Source organism: Netta rufina (assembly GCF_964035555.1).
Source record: "Netta rufina genome assembly, chromosome: 2".
NCBI lineage: Eukaryota > Metazoa > Chordata > Aves > Anseriformes > Anatidae > Netta > Netta rufina.
In genome coordinates, this window is record NC_140124.1 from 96,594,777 (window position 1) to 96,616,667 (window position 21,891).

The window sequence follows — 21,891 nt, forward strand, 5'->3', positions numbered from 1 at the left end:
TCAAGCAGAAAGCATGTGTTCAATAATGAATAAACGAAGCAGATAGAGCTACAAGAAGTCAGCAGCACAGAAGGTGAGCCAGGCTACGGGATTTCACAGCATGTGGCGACAGGGGGCTGTGCTCTGGCTGAAACAAATGGGCAATCCAGAACCTGCTGACACGCTCGCTGTCTGTGGAAACCACACGTGTAGCAACCGAACGTCATCTTCATGCAAGAGGCAACATGCTGGGCTCAGAATATTTTATTGTATTGCCTCTTATTTCGGTTACTCTATTGATCTGAAAATAAAATAAGAGTGTAACAATCTTTGAAATGTGTATAATCTTTGTGTGTTTGTTGGCTAATATATAATAAACTGGCTCTTTAAGACATTGTCCAATCTAAAACACCAGTATGCATAACATTATGTGCATTGGTATATCTTCACGGGAGGGGTGGTTATTAAGCACACTTAGAAGCTCAACATTAATTTTACGCATGAACTCTGCCTACAGGAGGGGAAAAACATCAATATCCCCATTTCAGATGCTTGAAAGCAACCTTGCCACACAGTGATAGACTGATAACAGCAAACCGTTAGGTATTTTTACCTCCGTGTAATGCTAAAATCAGCTCAGGACAGATTTTCCATTACATGGGATTTAAAAAAAATAAATAAAAAAATAGAAAAGGAGTATATTCTTACACTAGCAGCTTAACACTGCTGCCAGAAGCTACTGTAACCCAGATACTAAATTTCCTCCTGTCAATGCAGCCACAGTGCCCTAAGCATTAACCTAATGCCGAGTCCAACTGGCTTGGCTCCACCATGCACCAACAGATCCACTAATCCTCCGGCTGCGCACAAAACCCTGAACAGAGCAATCCGATCCACTCCTCACCCTGCAGCTCCAGGCTCTGAACGCCACCTGGGAGTGCTCTAGACTTATACCAGGAGAGATGAGAGCTCAGAAACCAGAATTGGGTTTTGGGCACATCTTGAGCAGATGCTGTTCAACCTACCTGAGCAGATAGCTTACACAGAAACTGCAGAAGAAGCATGGCAGATCAGCGTTTAATGGATTTCCACTGCCCAAGTTTAAACTATGGCAGGACAAATTCCACGTGACCACATTTTTGGGGGGGTTTGTTCTCTCAGAAAAAGCAATCAGATTATCCAAAGGTCAATTATGAACCCCCCCCTGCTTCCCAAGGGAGGGCCATCTGATAGCAATGACTGTAAAGCTGTAAACTTACTCAGTGTCCTTAAAGATATAAGATGGCAAGAACTGTGCTGTACTAAACAACTCAGATAACTTCCCAAAGATGCATCTAGACCCTATGCGTTTTAGGGATTTTCTCATCATGCTTTGCTATTTTAATAAATAAAAAATAACAAATCTGTTATTTGGGGGGTGTCCAAGGAAGGTTGGACCTGGTGCTTAGGAACATGGTTTAGTGGGAGATGTGGGTAATAGGGTGATGGTTGGACCAGATGATCCTGAAGGTCTCTTCCAACCTTAATGATTCCTTGACTCAAGACTTAATGCAGAGAGCAGGACTCAAAGTTAATGCCCAGCTTGAAACACAGTTTTGGGGGAAGGAGGAGCAGCACTGTAGAAGGTCTCTCATGTATTTTGAGTGGTTCTGAGACCCTCCCTCAATTTCCTATATTTACCACAATGCTATTCCTACAGAAATAAAGGCCATCCAGTTCATCATACTCACAAACACTTTTCTTTCAAAGGTAACTATGATGGTGTAAATAAACAAAGGTATAGAAATAACAGCCTTTTATCAAAGGATTTCAAATTACTTTACTGAGAACGAAAGTCCTGTGAGAATGGTACATTATTTAGAACCAGTCCCTTTGCCTGATCCATGGAAAACCTATTTCAAGAGCGCACAAAAACATAAGAACAACTGAGGCGACTTGCTTAATTCCTGCCAGCCTGAAAGTCTGATGTCTGTGCCAGCTCTTCCCCTGTGTTCCAGGAAAAGCTGCTATTACCACTTCAGAAACAGTGACACAGGGAGGCAGAGAAAGTTATTCCTCTCCTTTTTGCCAGTTCTGTCAGGCTGTATATCCCCTTTTGCACAAACTGAGACTTTTTTTTTTTGTTTCCCAAAAAAAGAAATGACTGATAAAACTTAATAAAATCGGATGAAGATTATCTGGCAAAACACTTCTGATGTTGGCTCCCCATAGGGTATGCACAATGAAACGGAAGGTGAGAAAATGCAGCCCTTCTGATAAAACTCCCTGACTTAATTCTTTGGTGCTCTGAAAAAGCAGCACCGCTAGTGAATGCCTCGTTCCCATCCAGCCCTGAAGTCAGGCAGCACCGTGCAGATTCGTGCATCTGGCAAGAGAGATGTCTAGCGGCGTTATGGAAGGAATTGTGCAAGCAGAGGCACCTCCTCCTTCTGCACAGCCCCGTCTCTTCCACCTCTCCTGGGCTCTGGCACACAGACAAGGTTACACAAGGAATGGCTGTGAACTTCATGATACGTGGGTTACTCCACAGCAAAGCTTTCTCTGTAGCACATCTCGAGGTGTAAGCGTGATGGCAGAACTTCTCTCGTTAGGATCTGAGCAACCCTGACACCACACTGCATTTACTCAGCTGGAGAGCACCAGGTAGCTCTGGCTATGGCACCAGGGAAGGCAAGAAAATGTGGTCCTTAATACTCAGTGTCGAGCACAAATGCACCGACCTCCTTTTCAGCAAGCTCAATGCTGCTTGTGGCAGAAGGGAGAGACACCATCAGCACCATACAAATCATATCCTGAGGAGCTGGGGAAAACTGTAACACTAGGAGAGGTGAAAAAGGAGGCAGAGTAGCTGGCTTGCCAATGTTTCCTTAAATCATGCATATATCCCTAAAGCCAGTCTTGATTTTAAACAATTATCTGCAACATTTTCTTTATGACAAGAGTAAAAAGGCCCCCACAAAAGAAAAACAACATAATGAGTACCCTAAAATAAACAATGCAAGATAAAAATAGAAAAAAAAAAAAAAGACAAAAAGAACAACAGTAATTTGGGTAAATTTGTTAACCATTCAGGTTGAACAAAGACCTACTAAAATTGCATTAGGGCTACATTTGCAATAAATTAATACCGTACAAAAACCTGCAGGATTTTAATTTCACACAATTTCACGCACATATAAACAACAGCAGATCGATCTAATCATGTTATGGGAAGTACTTAGGATAAAAATTCAGTAAAAGGATAGTGTTACACTGGAAATAGCTCACGACACTAACTCAATCTTCAGCTGTTGTATTTTGGGCTGTTTTCAAATTATTTAACAGGGAAAATGTATTCTGAAAGCTTCCAAAAAGCATCTACTAAGTTTAATAAATCTTTGCTGATAAAGATCACAGTTTAACAATGAGAGGTCAAAAAGGCAAGGTGTTTTCAGTGTTGGCAATAATCCTGCAGCCACCTAACATCTGATTTGAATATGCAAATGTGAAAAGTTGAGTCCTGTGCGTCTTACCATTTTCAACAGCGCTCAGTGCAGGCAAAAAAAACAGCAGCAGTTTCCAACTGAAACAAAACATATGTCTCTGTTGGCCATTTCTGAAGACTTTTCTTAGCATTTGGCTAAAGACTGAACACCACTCTTCCCCAGATAACCAGCTTTTTCAAGCCAGTTGACGTACCTATAAGAAGTCTGAGTGGCATTCAGCAGCTCTTGCAGCGTTCCTACATGGTGCAGCCAAGCAAGTAAGTGGCAGAAAAGTGGCTGTGAAATCCTTTGTGAGGGAAATGGTACAGACTGCATAAGGTGCAGTTAAATTCATTGTCAAAAAATTTAGAAAAATGTCTTCCCAAAGCAAAGAAAGATCTATAAAAATTGGGTATCTCAACACTCTACTCACAGAGGAAACCATTTTAAAACTATTTCACAATATTTCAGACTGCTGTGGCACTATCAATATTATCTCTGTGACCCCAGCATTATCCCTGTAAGGAAAGGAAACAAAAGTGGGGAAATACACCGCTGGGAAAATGGTGATGCTAGTGTAAGTGGAGGGGCAGGCTAAAAAGCAAACATGAGCCCTGAGAACAATCTACACATATAAAAGTTTTCAGGGACTTGCTGAAGCAGAGACGGAAGGACAGCAAAGAGGGAGATGGAAAGGGAATATAAAGACAGCAGTAGTGAATGCAACAAGTATACAAAGCATACAGGGATATGCTTCACAAAATCTGCAGGTATTCCAGCACCTTTGTGAAATGAGAGAACGGAAAGCCCAGAGCACAAACCCTGCTTTTCTGATACTTGCAAGGTACAGACATGAACAGTGATGCAGTCAAAAAAACTATTCTTTATATTTAAAACACATTTTTCATGTTACATTTTTTTTTAAAATAATAATATAAAATATGTAATTTAGTTGTGGAGTATGAATAAACTTACCGAGATGTCAGAAATTATTTCTCATCTATGCATCAGCACTTTACAAAGTTAGCATTTCCTCAAATATTTACTGGCAGCATTGTAAAGACCAGGAAAAAAAAAAAAAAAGAAAAATAAAATAAAATAAAATAAAATAAAATAAAATAAAAAAAAGATCTTCAGCTGCAGTTTTCTGCAGTACAAATCCAAACAAACACTGTCCTACCTTCACCGCTCCACACCTAAGCCTCCTCCAGCTCTGCATCTGCAGAAGCTCACTGGCTTGAAGACAGTATCATTCTTAAGCACCAGGCTCAAGTGCTTGTTAAGGGATGAGCCTTGGAACTGTTTCCCCTTTATCAATAGCTCTGTATGAATAGTTTCGGTCTTGCTAATGGCCTTGGAGGCAGAGAGAGAGAAGCCTTTTCATTCAGAGGTCAACCCTGAACAAACACAGCAGTGCCCTGTCTCCCGATTCAGATAAGGGTCAACAGCCATTCATTTCCCCTAATCAGATCCGAGTAGAAACTTGCTCTGTCGCAACTATATTGCCTTCCTGTTTTCCTCCCAGCCCCCAGGAATAAGTAGGTATTGATAGCTGAGCTCAAATCCATGTTTCATGAAGCACTACAGAAGCAGTGGATTGGCAAAATGTTACGCACAAGCGTGGGATGCTGTTCAATCAGAGATCCGAGGATGTGTTTAGAGGAAGAGGCACATACCTGAAGCACTTATTTCATAAATATGTGCCTCTGGCATGCTTCTTCCAGGCGTTCAGGAGCATGACATGGAAATGGCTTGTTCCAGGTGACCTCAACCTCCTAAGCAGCAGCTATTAGAGACCTTCCAGTGACCCTAAACGCCCTTGCAGGCTGCCTGGTGCTAACCACTGTGCTAACTGCACAGAGGGGAAAAAGTTAAATGAAGTTATTGACCCATCTAAAAAGCAAAGCATAGACACCTCTGGGAAAAACAAAGAAACAAAACCAATGCAGGACAGAACTCTTAAAGGGAAAGAAGACCTAGACCCAGCCTTAATGCTGTTGTTCTCCATCCCTATTTGCGTACTTTTCTAAGCTCATCCTCCTGTCACACAGGCCTTCTACTACATCTTCTACAAATGCCACGTGTCAGACAGGGAATAAGCTGCAGAACATCCAGCACATAGTTTTCAATTTTTTACAAAAGCCACTATGCAGAGAAGACACCAGGGGAGGTTTAGATTAGACATGAAGAGACATTTCTTCTCAGAAAGAGCAGTCAGGCATTGGAACAGCTTGCCCGGGGAGGTGGTGGAGTCACACCGTCCCTGGGGGTGTTTGAGGACAGGTTGGACCTGGTGCTTAGGGACATGGTGGTGACATTGGTGGTAGGGGGATGGTTGGACTGGATGATCTTGGAGGTCTCTTCCAACCTTAATGATTCTATGATTCTGCAACCCAGAAATATAACCCATCCATGCAAGAGCTGTTCCTCACTTGCTTTTGGTTTCCATCCTGCAGGCTGTGACCTTTTCTCCTTGTTTTGCACCAACCAAATGAAGAAACTTGCTTAATTCGCTGATGTTAAAATCCCAACCTGCAGATATCTGGACCTTACTCTGCTACCCTGGCTCCCCAAACCTGAGCAGGCCAATTAATTTTGTTAAGCTTATTTCAGGAGTGCTGGGTTATCAGGCCCTAGCTTTTGTAATTAAATTTTCATAGCAATAGCTTGTCATCTTAACTGTTCGAATTAAGGAACCTATCATTAACCAAAAGATACCACTCACACGTTATGGCAGAGTGGGTGTTATGGAGATCGAGAGCGATTAGAAAGGGCAAAAATCAGCCTGGGGACCGTGGCAGCAATACGGAGCACATTTAGCAACAATTATATTTAACAAATAATTTTACATCCTGGGCCTGTAATTACTTTACACTGAATTAAATTACCATCACCACAAGGACAAAAAAAAAAAAAAAAAAAAAAAAAAAAAGGCAGAACTGTAGGTGATGTAGGTGATCCACAGTAAATATTTTAATAAACAGAAAAAATTGGTGATGTTCACCAATTCTTCCACCACAACAATGGCTGAAGAGAGGGGCTCAGACCAATAAGAAGTATTTTTCACCATGTGGTGCACTAGCTTTTCAATTAGCAGCCTTTCCAGCCTTTTTCAAGTTTACTGCATCCTCCTCCACTCAGAGTAAAATGAACCACATTCCATGTGCGAGATGCACTGCTCTTTGAGTATCTCCAGGCAGACTAAACAAGCCACTAGATATTTAAAAATACACACACCACAGACAAGCTTTTTGCATTTGTATTGGTCCATCTAATAACATGCATTCTGTTCCCTTCCAAGGCTTTTCTTTCTTGATAAAGCAGCCATCAGTAGAGCAGAGTGACAGAGACGAGAAGTTGACCCTAATGCTCATTTTCTATTTTTTCATTTCCAGCTTTTTGGAAATTATATGTAATATTCACTCTTCTGCCACTTTTATGCACAGATTTCAATGCAAATCCTTGCTTAGAAAGATTCCATTTCATAAATAATGGTGGCAGGGAGTCAGGCACTCTAGAAACAAAAGTACATTAGCAAACCACTTTGGTACATTATATATTCAGTAAAAGAAGTAGAAAGAGTATGATGGTTTAAAAATCACATTGGTTTATTGGATTATGAAAAATTGATAGAAGAAAAGATCCTATGAACCATTCAGAGACATAGTGGAGTCCTGCTTCGCACCACTGCTATTTTCCTGACAGCTGGTAGAGCTGTGAACTGAAAACCAGAAGCCACTGAAAGTGAGGTGATCCTCCTTCCAGGACACAGATAAGGGCATATGCATGCAGGTGAGCACAGAGTACCTGAGACAGAACAAAGGCAGCTGCTTTCCAGGCAAGTGAAAGCTGAGTCACCTTTTCTTACCTTTTTCTATATGTACCAGTTGTCCAACATTAAAGACGATGAGTGCAAGCAAGCTGCTCTTCTGATACAGTCGTAACACTATCCTCCCAAAGTGTGTGCTACAGAGAATATAAGAATATACTGTACTCTCAGTGAGCAAGATATCTATGCTTGAACTAGTGTCAAAGAAAGCATAGAACTCTAGGCAGGGTTGCACTCAAAAGGACGCAGAAGTGCCAGGACTGTAGAAATCCATATTTTCGCTTGGGTAGACAAAGAAAAAGGACTGTTTCAGTTTGGTCAAAGGCCAATTTAATTAAAAGAGTAGATTGCACCTTAGCCTTAAGGCAGACAGACATGAGGGGAAGGAGCAGAATGTCCAAGCACTGCCTCACATTTTATTCATATTGTTATTATATTAAAAAGCTATACAAGTGTGTCAACACTGATTTAAACACAAGACACACTGTTCCACCTGCAGTGGGTGTTTTCAGTGAGGGAGAGGCTAGAAATAAGGAAGGTGAGGAGGGAGAACAAAACTGGAAGCATAAGCAGAGACTGAGGAGATAAATGCAATTCCCAGCCTCACAAACCCAAAGCAAAAGTCTGCGTTCCTCTCCACTTGGTTAATCGCATTGACTGATCAATTTCCTTTCCTGCAAGTGGAAACATCTCAAGAAAGATGATTTTAACATTTGCATGCACTATCAGAGCGTGAGAATGTTACATTTGTAAAACCTCACAAAGGTTAAAAAGGGACACTATAGATCAGTGTACAATGTATATGTAGATTTATTTAAAACGTAGACAGAAATGATTATTTTTTAAAACATTTCCTTTTTGGGGACTACGTACAACCACTTTAACAAATTTATATACAATCGCATTAATAAACAAACTGCATAATAGAACTAGATTATTGAGTTCTCTTTCCAGAGAACTTTACTCTTAGTATTTCAGTTTTCTGTAGTGATCTTTTGAATTTAAGACAATTCAAGTGCTTTTGAAGAGACCCCTTGTAAATTGATTAAAATATATTTTTATGTATTTTTTATTATTGTACCTCATTTTATTTAGACTTTCTGACATAAGGGATGTACCAACACCTACTTCATGTCATCTTCATAAAAAGACACTTCAGATATGTCATAACACTCAGTGTTCAGGGCACAGAAGAGGAAACACCATTATTCTACAAGAATGTCCATATTTAAGATCATTATCACACACCAGCTGTCATGATATAACTTGTGAGATCACACACATTTTATGTAAAACTAACCTTGGACAACCCTGTAAGCTTCATGCTCTTCGAGATTTAATATGAGTGAATATATTAAAGGCAATACACCTAAACAGATATAGAATCTGTATTCAAATAAATTATCATTGATGGATTAAGACAAAAAGATGAGCAATGGGAAACTAACGCCAGAGCTTTTCATCCCAAAATAGTTTTGGCAGTGCAAAACATTACTGCCTCCACGCCGAGATTGCTATCCTTATAGCTTGTATGAGCTGCTCTGCCTGTTCAGCTTTTCTCAGCTACTTCAGTAAAGTCAGCCAAGTTGTTAAAGCAGCCACACGGTCGGTGCACAAGATGCCCATAACTGCTCCTTTAAAAGTAAATACAGGTACATCTTTTTAATAGAAATTCACTCTATACATGCAACTGTGTAGAAGTAGAACATGAAATCTTAGGTCCTGTGCACACAATAAATATAAACCTTTTTGACAGAATTCAACTAGAAATTTTGCTTTAGAAGACCACGGCAACATATGCCCCAAAGAAAGTGACAAGGGCATACAAATTACTCCCAGCAAATCCGTATTGGGCATACAGAACATTTCAAGGAGAGCCACCTGCCAAGGCAACTGTCATGGTTCCAGAAGCAGCACTGTGATATTTTAACAAGGGGAATGTAAACGATCTGGGGCAGCAGCGTAACCGAGACTCCTCAATGGGATTTCCTAATAAAGTGCTCTTGATATCTACGTCACATCACACTACTCCGACCTTAAGGTTAAGAAAACACTGGAGAAAAAAAAAAAAAAAAGAAGAAAAAAAAAAAGAAACACAAACACATATACAACAGACCCGCCATACAGGAAGCATGGTCATTTGCAGTATGTATGAAATGCCAATATTTCTTCATCTTTAATATCTAAAATTATTTTATTTTCAAAAGAAAAACAAATCTAAAACAAAACTATGCTACAATTGTTCCCTTTTATTAATAATAAAGAAAGAAAAAGTAAAAGGACCCTGGAATTTTTTACCTGTTATGAATCCCTCCTAAAAATGTAAGTATTTTATAATGAGCTGATCAGATGTATTTAACATACTGCCTTTATCTTACAATTTCAACTTCTCAATGATTGTTATTAATTACAGTAAGTATAATGGGAATGAACTGCAATGGAAAATATCCAGCAAAACACTATACAGATAGCTTTGGTTTTGAGGAGGAAAAGAGTAGCATCACGAACAGTGAAATTAAGAAGCCCCATTTCCTACCAGGGTTTGTCTGTGGGTGATAATCCGATAAACACCAAAGCCTCTGGATTAATAAACAACACAACACTGAAATTTTTTCTTATGGACAGGGCACTCTCTGAGATCCTTTAGGGTGCCAAAACATGGGGCCCTTAGGGTGAATAAGCGTGAAGTTTCTCTTCTTTTTCTGACTGCTTTTTTCCACAAAACCCACAGTGTTATCATCACAACTTAGACCTCTACACATCCACCAGCTTCGGCTGAAACCAGCCACGATGCCCAGAAGTTGTCAGTGTGAGGAGAAACACATCAGCCACTGGACATGATGCCTTAAGCCTTGTTCTCAGAGAAACCATGTTTAAACAAAAGGAAAAAAAAAAATCCCACAAGACCAAAGCAATTGTTAACATGATTACAAGATGCTATTGATTTTAACCCAGTAAGCCTACTTTGGAAGAACCCTATTGACCCAGAAGAAGTGATGGCTGCCCTTGCAACAGTGCTCAGCCTTACACACAGGGCCACACGGGTTATTTCCTGATCCTCCCTCTGGGCAGCTTTGCTGTACTAGAGCAATATAAAGAAGACTTGTTGAGGGCTGGGGTTTCACCTTAATTGCTTGAGGACTGATCTGAAGCCCATTCAGAGTGGTTGTTGGTTTTTCAAGTCGGTTATTGACTTTTCAGGGTTGGACTCCAGTTTGCGGCCTGCACACCTGTGGCCAGACACAACGCCACAAATCAGTCAGTTAAGCCGCCCGCCCTGTTTATTGGTTTGTATCATTATGACTAACTGAAAAGGTAAATAACTGCAAATTGAGATTACTGAGGCAGCAAGCTTGTTGTGCAGTGATAAACCAGTCTTACTTCAAAACTCCCAAGTCATAAAATTCCAGACTCTGACACCCAAACTTGAGATCCTAAAGCTACCTTAAGGCATGCATGGACTTTATCCACCAACGTCACTGTCTTAACATAGGAACCTCATTTTAAACAACATCAATTTTCTTTTCGCACTTTTCTCTTTAGAGAAATTTCCATCTTACTTATCAGAGGAATTTGCTAGAGTAGAGTGACTTGACTGGATAGTTATATCTATATTCCAGCACTTTGCATCTTGAATATACCATGGACAACAGGGCCAGAGGTCAAATGTTTCTACAGTTATCTGCAAAAAGCAACAATTTTTAAATAATCTTCCTTTCTCAAAGTGTCACTCATTTTGCTGGAATTTCCTAGGAAGAAAGGATGAGAGATCATTCAACCTCTATGATCATCCTCTTCTAAAATCTTGAGTACGTTCCAAAACAGCGCTGGGGTTAGCTAGACCAAGAGCAACTGGCATTTTCTACTTAATAAGTGCTGGACCCAATGCATGCTAACAGATTTGCTTGTAAACACACAGCTACTAATACAATTTTAATCTAAATCTTAAAATAATTAATTGCTACACATGAACTCAAGAGGCCATGCTCAGAAGATTATTAACAATTCAGAAGTAAGCTCCCAGGTATCAAGCAGTGCTGGCACGAAGGTTGGCCATGGAATCGCATTTGAGCCTTGTGGTGCATGCACTTAAGGATATAGTATTTAATCATGGAAGTGTTTTTGCTGCCAACATTTTATTCAGCATTCAGTTTGCATGCTTGGTTAAGGCACAGCATTCAGTAGCCACTTTTACCTGCATTGGACAGCACACAGCCATATGCGTTATTTACTGAGTACTGTTAAATCCTAGGTTGGATTACAAATTTCTCAGCTTTATTGGGCGCTTTCCAATGGTGTTTAGCATTAAGCACCCACATATATTTGAAGTAAGGTCATTTATTTTCAGAAACTTTTGAGGATAGGAGGGTTCATCTCCTCTGTGTCACATGCAAGAAATGACAGTCTGTAGACACAGTAAGGCCTAAAAGTCTCCACTAATTTAAGGTACCCAACTTAAGGTGTCACTGATATCATTTTTTCAGAGTGCTCCGCTTCTCAGAGAACTCTGTTCTCAAAAGAAACCATAGCCTCTACTGGCCTCAGCCACTGCAGAGAACACTCAGCACTTCTGCAAAGAAAACCACATAAAATAAAGATGCACACATGCAGTCAAAGAAACATTGTAAAAAAAAAAAAAAAAAAAAAAAAATGACATTAGTGATTTGTACAGCTTCACACAGGGAATCTGAAGCCGAAGAAAACATGAAATCCAACCCCAGCAGTCAACTGTCAATTTCCCTAACCATGAAAGCATTCTCTTTTTCCTTGCAACATAAGTCCTCTGCATGGTTGTATCAGAGAACAAATGGTTCTATTGGACAATAACCCCCTTCATATTCTTGAAAGACTTATCCTGTACACTGGAGGCATCATGCAAGCATACAAGAACTGCTCAAAAAACTTGTGAACCCTTTAAAGATGTTCCTTCCCTTTCAGTATCTCTCCAGCCATAAAAGGTTAAAGTCTGACACCTGAAAGCTTAGGAGATGACTGAGAAAAATGATCTGAGTCGTCACATTTAGGCATTTTACTGCTGAGCAGTACATCCCTCAGAAGCTTCACTGAGGATTCAGAACTTGACATTCTTTTGGTCCCATCAGATCAGAACAGTACTACAGTATTTCCACAGTGTATTTCATTATTGATATCAGTAATGATTCGGAATAAGCCAAAAAGTCAATCAAGTGTTACTGCTTCAGTGAAACTGTCAGCCTTCCCTCTACACGTGGCTTTCAAATAAACAGAGATGATCAATCAACATTCAAACACTCGACCTATTTCCAGTAGAGAAACAAACTGTTAACCCAGGAGCTATAAATAAAATGGGTAGATATTACGCAGAAAATATTTCAAATTCCATAAGTAGCTGCTCTCACTTGAAGGTAGGCCATTATCAACAGTCTTACTGCCCTAGAACAAGCAACGTGTATTTTCTGAAGATAATTCAGAACTGATTAATTAGTTGCTTCTTTTAATATAAAAACACAACATTGACATGTGGAAGGTACCTAAAATCTCAAACAAAGTCTTGGCAATGAAACTTTCAAACGTACAATAGCATTCTTATTGACACAAAGCACCAAATTTCAAACATCTTGCAAAGTATTATAGTAGCATTGTAGTTATTTGCATTTGTTATTTTCCTGATAGAGAGGTATCAAAGGAAAGAAGAAATGAAGTTCCATCTCTTTTTGCATACCCAAGTATTCAAGATAGTATGCACGCATACCAGCTCATTACTGCAGCTCTCTTCTTATCAAAAGAGGCCAGCAAAACTATTCTTGAGAAAACAGGAAAGCGTGCTTCAGTGAGATTAATCTGACACTTTCCCCCACTACAGTTTTAGGAATGACAATGGAAGATCCCACACAGTAAGCATTTCTTTTAAAACACAGATAATGACTCAGAGAATACTAAAAAGTACAAATAGTCATTTGACTTTAAGAAGCACAACAGCTTTACAATTATTCTTCCCCATGTAACAGCTTCAAGAGATTCTCAAAAGATAAATAATTCTACATGCTTCATTTTGCATTTCTTGTCCACTCAAAATTCCTATTGATGTAGATGGGAAACCTCACCAGCAAAGGCATCAAATTATTGTAGAACAGGTTCTAATAATAACTAGTCTTAGCATCAATCCACAACACCATACCCTAAGCCCTGAAGAATAACTCAGTGATAAACATGTGTGCGTACACGTGCATACCACACACCAACTTGCTATGCAGGCTAGCAAGGAAGTAAGAGGTATGCGAATCTTACAGTACAACAAAAGTTCAAAGAATCTTTCAAGAAGAGAATTGATGCCTTCTGAAAATATATTGGCTTTTCCTCCACAAATTGAATCACTCAGTCTACTTACTCACCAATATTTTGTTCTCCACTTTATCTCCCTTGGTTTCCAGCTTTACTTTCTTCTTGACCGAAATTTTGATTTTCCTCCCAATAACATCCCTGGCACTTTCTGAAATAAAAGAAAACACTTTGATTAAACACTTTTATTGTCAACATGAGAAGGAAACACCACAGTCCTGTTTTCAGGAAGATTCACAGCTATGTTGCTCAACTGCTTGCACTCACAGAACTCTCATGCACATGTAACAGTACTAAACACCAACTAACACAACTTTTGTAAGAAGTACACCATCCACACCATAATTTACTTCTATTACGGTGGGGTTAGAGCTTTCATATGCCAGCATTCTAAACATAATTGCATATTTATTTCCAGTGCTAGTTACACATCAAAAGCATTCCCAAGACAAGCCCCAGCACCGCTTAGCTCTGCTCAAGGAAAAGAGAGAGAATTCCTCACTTGCTATTATTCGTACCTGAAAAGCTTGCTAAAGCCAATTAACTCCTTGTACTGCAAAGATGCTTGCTTTTTATTGATACTGGGAGAAGGGGGATGATGGATAAACCTAGAGTTTACACATTTGGTACTTGCACATTCAAGATGCAAAGCCAACTGGTCAGATTTCCAGCCACTAACACCTGACAGCTATGCAGCGGACGCTGTGGAAGGCAGCGCTGGTCTCAGCCCAAGTCGCTGTAGGCACCTCATGGTGCCAAAGTTGCATTAATTGCCATAATTTTTTTTTATATGTACAGGCATACACACACATAGACAGTCTCTGCCAAGCACCACATGAACCAGCCTTTCCCCTAAAGGCTTGAACCCTGTACTGAAGGGAACATACACACATGGAATCGTGTCAGAAAGCTTATACAACTGATGTAAGCGGTAGATAAACAGAGGAGCTCATCTGGACGAGCCAATTTGGCACCTTCCGCACATTTCACTCCCCAGCCCCCCCAGACAAGGGCTGAGGAAGAAATCTTTTAAACACATTAACCTATTTCCCGCACCACTACTGGAACCTTTAAATGGCAGGTCTCCACCCTCCCCAGACGCACACACTTCGCCCTTGTGCAGAGTAAAGTTTAAAGGCTAAAACCAAAGATAATAGACTCTTCGTAAGGCTTTTAATTACAGAATGCTACTTTTTCCACACAATTTTCAGCCATTTGCCCAATACATTCATTCAGGCAACACATCATTTCTCCAGCCTAGGAGCTCTGCCTGCAAGGCAGAAGGGCACACAGGACACAAACACGCCCGGTCAGCGCGACTCTCTGCCAGAAAGCGTTCCTTCTGCAAAATCCGAATGTTTTTTGTTTTTTTCCCCAGGAATTTCAATTTTCCTCTCAGGAAACAAAAGCTCCTCGGCAGCAGTGAGCGAGCCCGGAGAAGGCCGTCCCCGAGCGGCGGCAGCCCTGTGGCAGGCTGCCAGCGCGCCCGGCTCCCAGGGCAACTGCTTGGTAGGGAGCCAGGCAGCCAGCTCCCTGAGCAGCCAGGTAAGCAGGGCCCGGGGGAAAGTCCAGCCCCGTCCTCCCTCCCGAGGCAAGCTGTTTTTCCAAAGCTTCCTCTTGCAGCAATAACGCCAAGTCCTGCCCTTTCTGTCCCTGGGTGGGAGCTGAGGAGCAAGCTGACCACAGAGCCCTTTTCATAAAGGAAAGCCCACTCTCCACGCAGAAGGAAAGGTGCTGTGGGGGTCGCTGCTCCTGTACTTCCACCCCCAGCCTCTGCCTTTTGGTTTCTCCTCTCGGGCAAGCAGGGTATTTCCTCCTCTGGGGAGTGAGACCCACTTCCCTCAGTATCCCACAGGTGCCACGCAGCAACAGTGAAAAGGACCGCAGGTCGGCAGCTCCAGCACGGCTGGGGAGAGGCCTGGGACCTGTGGCTCGGCCAGGCACCAGGACACCAGCACCTGCCTGAAGGGGCTGGGGACTTTTCTGCACAAAGTTAAGGTTTCAGCTTCACAGGTCTCTCCCGTGTAACTGAGGGCTCTTCCAAACACACTGGCCGCGGGTGGACTTGCAAAGTAGTTTGTCAGATTAAGGAGCACAAAGTTAAGGCTCCAGTTCTCACGTACTCACTCATTTTTAACACCTGTGGCTATGACTGCCTATGTTCAGACACCAGCACCTCAGGGGAACAGATCCAGGTAAGCCAACATTAATACAGAGATTTCATTTTTTTTTTTTTTTTTTTAAGACTTCAACCTTCCTGACCTAGCAAAGGTCGTGCAGGAAGTGAGTAACAACAAAAACCTACAGTTCTGACAATTCTCACTCCTGGTTTAATCTCCACACTGTAATCACTATGGTATAAGGCACATCCTTCCGTCCTGTTCCCAAAGCATAGGGTTATTCCAAAAAGTCTGTTTATCAGGTTACATTTTAACATGCAGATGCCAAAATGCTGGGAGAAATCAAACCCTCCCACTTGAACTGGCCCACAAGCCCCTAAAGAGCCCTGACAAAGTGCAGTGGGTGGGCACAGGGCGACAGGATTGGGGGTGGGGGGAAGCAATTCTTAAAATTGTCCAAAGCCACCGGAGGATGGGATGCATTGGGATGTTCAGCTTTGCCTTTCTCCTTAATGTGCACTACATCCCCCCTATGGTATAGTAGGGTACAGTGCAGATGCACAACAATTACTATCATGTGTTAGTATCTCAAATGTATTAAAAAAAAGAAGAAAAAAAAATCAGTTTTGAACATAGCTCATCACTTCCCAGTAGCCAGGCTACATACTAACGCTAGTAACCCCCCATGGTTTGCACATTAAAAAGACCATAAATAAAGCTATTTTTTCTATACAGAGGAAAAAAGTATCTGTGACAAATGCAACTTGCCATCCAGATTTTTGCCGATATTTTATAAACACTCAAACTAATTCCCAGCAAAAGCACTGCCTGTAACAATCAAAGGCAAAGCAACAGTATAAATGAGCTAGGTGATGTTTGTAAGAGCTGCATTCAGTGCAACATGTACCTGGTTGCATGACAAATCTGTTTCCATCTGTCACTGAGGCAGTACTTTAAATTAATTCCAGTGTAGGTGAGAGCTTCGTATTGCCCTTCAACAGGCGACCCGGCATCTAAAACCAGTGGGCGCCTGGCCTGAGCAGAGCAGCTGGATCCTAAAGTATCAGACCTGTTATCCCCAAATGACACCGGTTGCCAGCAGCCCGTATCGCCATGTACTGAGCACTCCCAAGTAGCGATGACAGCATTTTCAGGAGGTCCTCGCCATCAGCCAGCGTTGCTTAAGCACAGACCGTGGAACATGGGGGGGGTAGGGGGGGGAGGTCACCCCATGCAGCCATTAAACTTTAATTACAAATAGCCTCTCGGACGTGCACACAGACGAAAAAAAATGAGTTTTAAACAAGCCCAGTGGGGTGGGAGGGGGAAAAAAAAAAACATCATGTAACACCCCCCCGGGCGCAGCTTGGAGGCTGACAGCAGGGCTGCTACCGGCCCTTCCCCACGCGTATCCCTGCCCCGGGGGACCCCCGGGAGCCCCCCAGGACCCCCACCACCCTGCGCCCCCACTGGAGAGCCCCCCCGGATCCCCCCCGGCTCGGGTCCCCGCAGGCAGCAGCGGGGCCTCGTCCCCCGGCCCTCCCGTCCCCCGGGGAGCCCGCAGCCCCCCGGTGCCCCCCCCCGCCCGGCACCCCCGGCCCTCACCTATCAGCTCCCGGGGGAGCTCGGAGCTCTCCTCGGCCATGCCGGGCGGCGGGGCTGCTTCAGCGGCTGGCCGCCCCTCCGCAGGGCCGGGCGAGCATGCGAGCCGCGGGGCGGGGGAGAAGGAGGAGGAGGAGGAGGGCGAAGAGGGCTGGCCCTGCGCCGGGGTGCCGTGCGAGAGCGGAGGGAAAAGGGGATGGGGATCTTCAGAGAGCGGCCGGGAGGGGCATTTCCCGGGGAGGAAGCCAGCCCCGAGGCAGGCAGGCAGGCAGGGAGGGAGGGAGGAGAAGAAGGGAGGAGGAGGGAGCCGGGCGGGGGCTGCCCGCCCTCCTTCCCCCTCGCCGCGGCAGGATGAAGGAGGGAGGGATGGATGGATGGAGGGAGGGTGCCCTCCCCCGGCCTCCGCAGCTCCCGAAAGGGGAACCGTGGCGCCCACGGCCGGCAGGGCACGGGAAGGCAGTGAAATGCAGCCCCCCCAGCCCCCCCGTAGCCCCCCGGGGTGAGGGGAGGGCGGCCACGGGGGCCACCTGCCGGCCGCCGCCGCTCCCACCCGCAGCCACGGCCCCCGGGGAGAGCGGCCATGGCGCGGCCCCCAAGGGCTTCCCGGCCCCAGGCTCCGCTTTGGTCCCTGCTCTCTGCCTCCTTCTCCCTCCAGGCAGAGTCTGGGGTCTGATTTGGGCTCACCATTGAGGCCCTGGCCCTACTGAGGGGCCGTGGTGACAGCCCGGGCATGACCCAAGTGCAGGTAAATAAATAACTGCGCCAGCAGCATGAGGGCTGAGCTGCCCGGTCCTTGGCTCGCAGGAAGCCTCTCGCATGGATGAACCGTCTCCTTTTCCATGGTTTGGCTGTGCTGGTGCTGGCTGTTGACAAGCCCTGAGCGCCAAGAGGAAGCATTGCAACACTGCTACAGCACCAAGCGCAGATGTTTGCAGCCTGTGCTCAGCCACCGTGAGGTCCCGCAGGACAAGGTGCTCCATGGACGTGGCCTCTCCAGCCAGCACCACTCAGCACAGGAGCCATGCAGAGCCGCCTACAGCAACAAGGTCTCAAGGTCTCACTGCTGGCCCTCCTCAACAGGTCCTCATCCTCGGCAGATGCACCCGCTGGCCTTGCCCCATAGGAGTGCTCCTTCTCGTGTGTTTCTTTAAAAAAAAGGTTGACGCTGTAAAGGGAGTGGTTGTAACCATCAAGTCAGCCCTCGTTTCCTGCTGCCTGGGAAAGAGATCGCCAAGGCTGGATCACTTTAAACCCCGGCGAAGGATAACCTCTGATCCAGAGCTCATCTGCCTCTTCTGCACTCCCCCACCTCATCACCACAGGGATGTCACCTGTTCTAAGGTGATGCCCTTGTTATGGGTTGTTTAGCGAATGCCTTGTGAGGGGAAAGGCAAATATCTGGGCTTATGCTAGACTGAAGGAAACCAGAAGCATGCCTCCTTCCCCAGGATCAAAGAAAAACCCACAAATAGCAGTGTTTTGCTTGTTGCACTGTGCTGTTGAGCATTTTTGTTATGTGCAACAGACGCGTTACAGAAACACAGCACGTGAGCTGCCTAATTGCGCCTATAAAAATAAGGGCAGAAAGAAGCTCATTGGATGAGGGGAGAGGAAGAGGCTAGGCAGCTCTGGAAATACTTCAGCTTGCTCCTGGTAGCGATGCACAGTTTCAATGAGAAGATCATTTTCACTGCAGCAGGACTGTGATTGGTCCTCCTGCATCCTGAAGGGGTGGATTACTGCATAAACCTCATATTTCAGGCGCTCTACAAGTGAGTGACGGATCTGCAAGATCAAAGTCATTTATGCCTATTTAAGACGCCTGAAATGCATTCAGTGAGAGCAACAGCACAAATCCAAGAAGATGACTTATTTTCCTGGTAAAATGCTGTGCTGCTGCTCTGTGCATCTAGGGGACTACACATTCCCCGGTCTTCAAAAGAAACATAACTAGCAGTTTGAAATTGTTGCGACTTGTGAAACAATTTTATGATTCCCCACAGCAACAACCAGCACACTGAATAACTTTAGCTATTATCTTACCAACACAGATACAATTACTACAGAAATAGATACAAATTTGCTGCCTTTCCTTTTTGTTGTTTAACTACAGGAAGCAAATAGGGACATTCTTTAAAGAAAATAAACAAACAGTAAATATAGGGTATATTGGTAAAAGAAGCTGTGTGCTTTTAACACACAGCACAGCCAGTCAAACCTTACCTGGCCATATATATGCATAGAAAGAGAGCTCTATACCTGCTTGTTGATGGTCCTCTGCTCCCTCTTCTTCACTGTATCTGCATCCTTTTCCTTTCTCTGCAGAATACCTGACAGTCTTTCCTCATAGCTCAGCACAAATATGCATTTTTTGCTTGTTGCACATAAGCAAGCTTACTTCCAACTGAGGAATCTGAGCATCTTTGGGCAGAAAACAAAACAAAAACAACAACAACAAAATAGGAATTCTGAAGTTCATATCTTTTCTAATACCCAGGAAGCAAAAATCAGATTATTAGGTCTGCATAAGAAAGGATATATAATTTCATGCAGTTACTTCTGTATTGAGTCTAATGCCCTGTGTTTGACTAAAACTTCCCCAAAAGATACCTTCTCTTCCATCACTATTTACTTACTCTGCAAAAATGCATGTTTTTGGAACTATGACAGCTCATACATGAAGCAGAAGCAGTTTCATTGCCTCATTTCTATCTGAAACAGTACTTGAAGTGCGGATCTTGCTTTTCGGGCTCCTGCCACATGACTGTAGGCCTCTCAGTGTGCACCAGCTGCAGAAGCGATGTGCTCCTTCCAGGCCGGCCTGCCTGCAGCACTCTGCTGGGTACTGCGAGCACCCCTCCATCTCTGCTTCCTTTCACACGAACCAGCCAGCACAGCAAAGCCAGGATACATACAGAAAAATAAAGAAAACAAACAAAAAGAATGGTGGTAGCAGGCAGTGTTTTTTCTGTTCTGTTGTTTAATCGCCACCATAACAAGCTAATGAAGTAGTACTGCCAAGGCTACTGTATCATTCCTTTTGGGAGCCCAGAAGACTGACCTGGTTCAAGGGAGGGAAGGTAGACTAAATTTGGGTGGGTTAATGCCCCCAAGGTCAGATTCAATCAGCAGATTGCATCATTTCCCACTCCTTATTCCCTAAAGAGGAGGCAGGAAATGGTCGTTCAGGCAAGCTGCAGCTGTAGTAATGCCTGGATACTGGCGCTATTGCAACATCAGCAAGTCCTGTGAAAAGAAGGATGTTTCCACCTCCCAGAGCAGAGAAGCCTGGACCACCTCCCCAGGGGTCCCAAACATTTGGCTCCCAGAGCCTCCCAAATGGAGACTGTCCTCTACAGCTTAAAGGAAAAGCCACATCACCCCCGCAATGGAGGCACATCAGCACAGCTGAGAAGAACAGAGGTGTCCAAGTGAAACTGGGGTGGCTGAGGCAGATGGAGCTGGGTTTCTATCTGAGCTCAGTTGTATTCCTGTAACCCTACGGTGCAGCTCTTAGCCCGAGCTGCTCCCGAGCAGTCATTGCTATGTCCGTCAGTGGGCTCTCCTCATCTTATGTTACCTGCAGTGGTGAAAATTATCATGGCTTGGTGTCCTAGCTAGGATCACACTACAGTAGTCATGTAGCATTTGCATATCATGCGTGCAGCAGGCCTACTGAAAAGGAAGGAGGCTACATTTTCTTCCACCAGAGCAGACCCAGGAAGTCATTTTAAAATAAGTCATTCAGAGGATAACCAACTTGCCTGCCACAGAAATGGGAGCTGTGTGGTTTGCTTGTAGATTTTTATTTTTTTTTTTCCTCTAAAGACTGTTCAAGCTACTGTAGTGTCTGGTGTGACAAAAATGCTGACGAGAACAGTGGGTTGGATCGTGCACCAGTTAAATTGCTGCGGGGAACAGAACAGCATCCACAGCTTAGACTTAACTGACAGTAACAGAGCAGGGGAGAACTAGGGACATCAGAAGACTCTGAGCAGGGAGACATTTGAGATAGAAAAAGGTGGTGGTTGGGGGAGGAGGGGGATGTCCTCAGAACTGTGTGTTCATGTATCAGATTAACCATAAATTATAAGAAGTAGCTCACAAAGAATTTCTGACCACCTCTCACAGGTCTCTATGTTATTAGGGCATGTCACACCCTGCATTGACACATACTCTGTTGTATTTCTGTTTTCCAGCCCTTCTGCTGCCCTCATCCTCCTTCTCAGCTGAAATACTGTCTTCTCCTGCAGATCAGGCAGGTGTCAATGTGAGCTGGTGCAAAGCCACACTCACTGCCATAAGGTAGGCTACTTGTAGTCTCTACTGCTGAATGTCCTCCCTGCTATCTTCTCTGTCACTTGGACTGAGGCTTTAGCACTGTTGAATCTCAATCTTTTTTCCTTAGGAGCATGATGTGAACAATATTATGATGCGATCTGTAGCACGATCCTATTCCTGCTGAAGCCAGTGGAAAGATTTCTGTTGCTGACAGTGGGTGCCAGACTGACATTCGAGTCACACCATGGAGTCATCCTGCTGCAGAGCAGCATCAGGGTAGGAGGAATCAGGTGATCAA

At 43.8% G+C, this 21,891-nt stretch overlaps 1 protein-coding gene across 2 annotated transcripts in view; it reads right to left on the bottom strand.

The window, feature by feature from the left end:
- Positions 1-17,355, bottom strand: part of CARMIL1 (capping protein regulator and myosin 1 linker 1) — a gene marked incomplete at its 5' end in the record, with an annotated part of 184,911 nt that extends 167,556 nt beyond the window's left edge. For both annotated transcript variants that reach the window (XM_084281387.1, XM_084281386.1), the window contains 2 exons: positions 13,644-13,741; positions 17,316-17,355. In XM_084281387.1, coding sequence (XP_084137513.1) covers positions 13,644-13,741; positions 17,316-17,355 — 138 coding nt within the window. The remainder of the gene's footprint in view (positions 1-13,643; positions 13,742-17,315) is intronic.
- Positions 17,356-21,891: the final 4,536 nt, after the last annotated feature.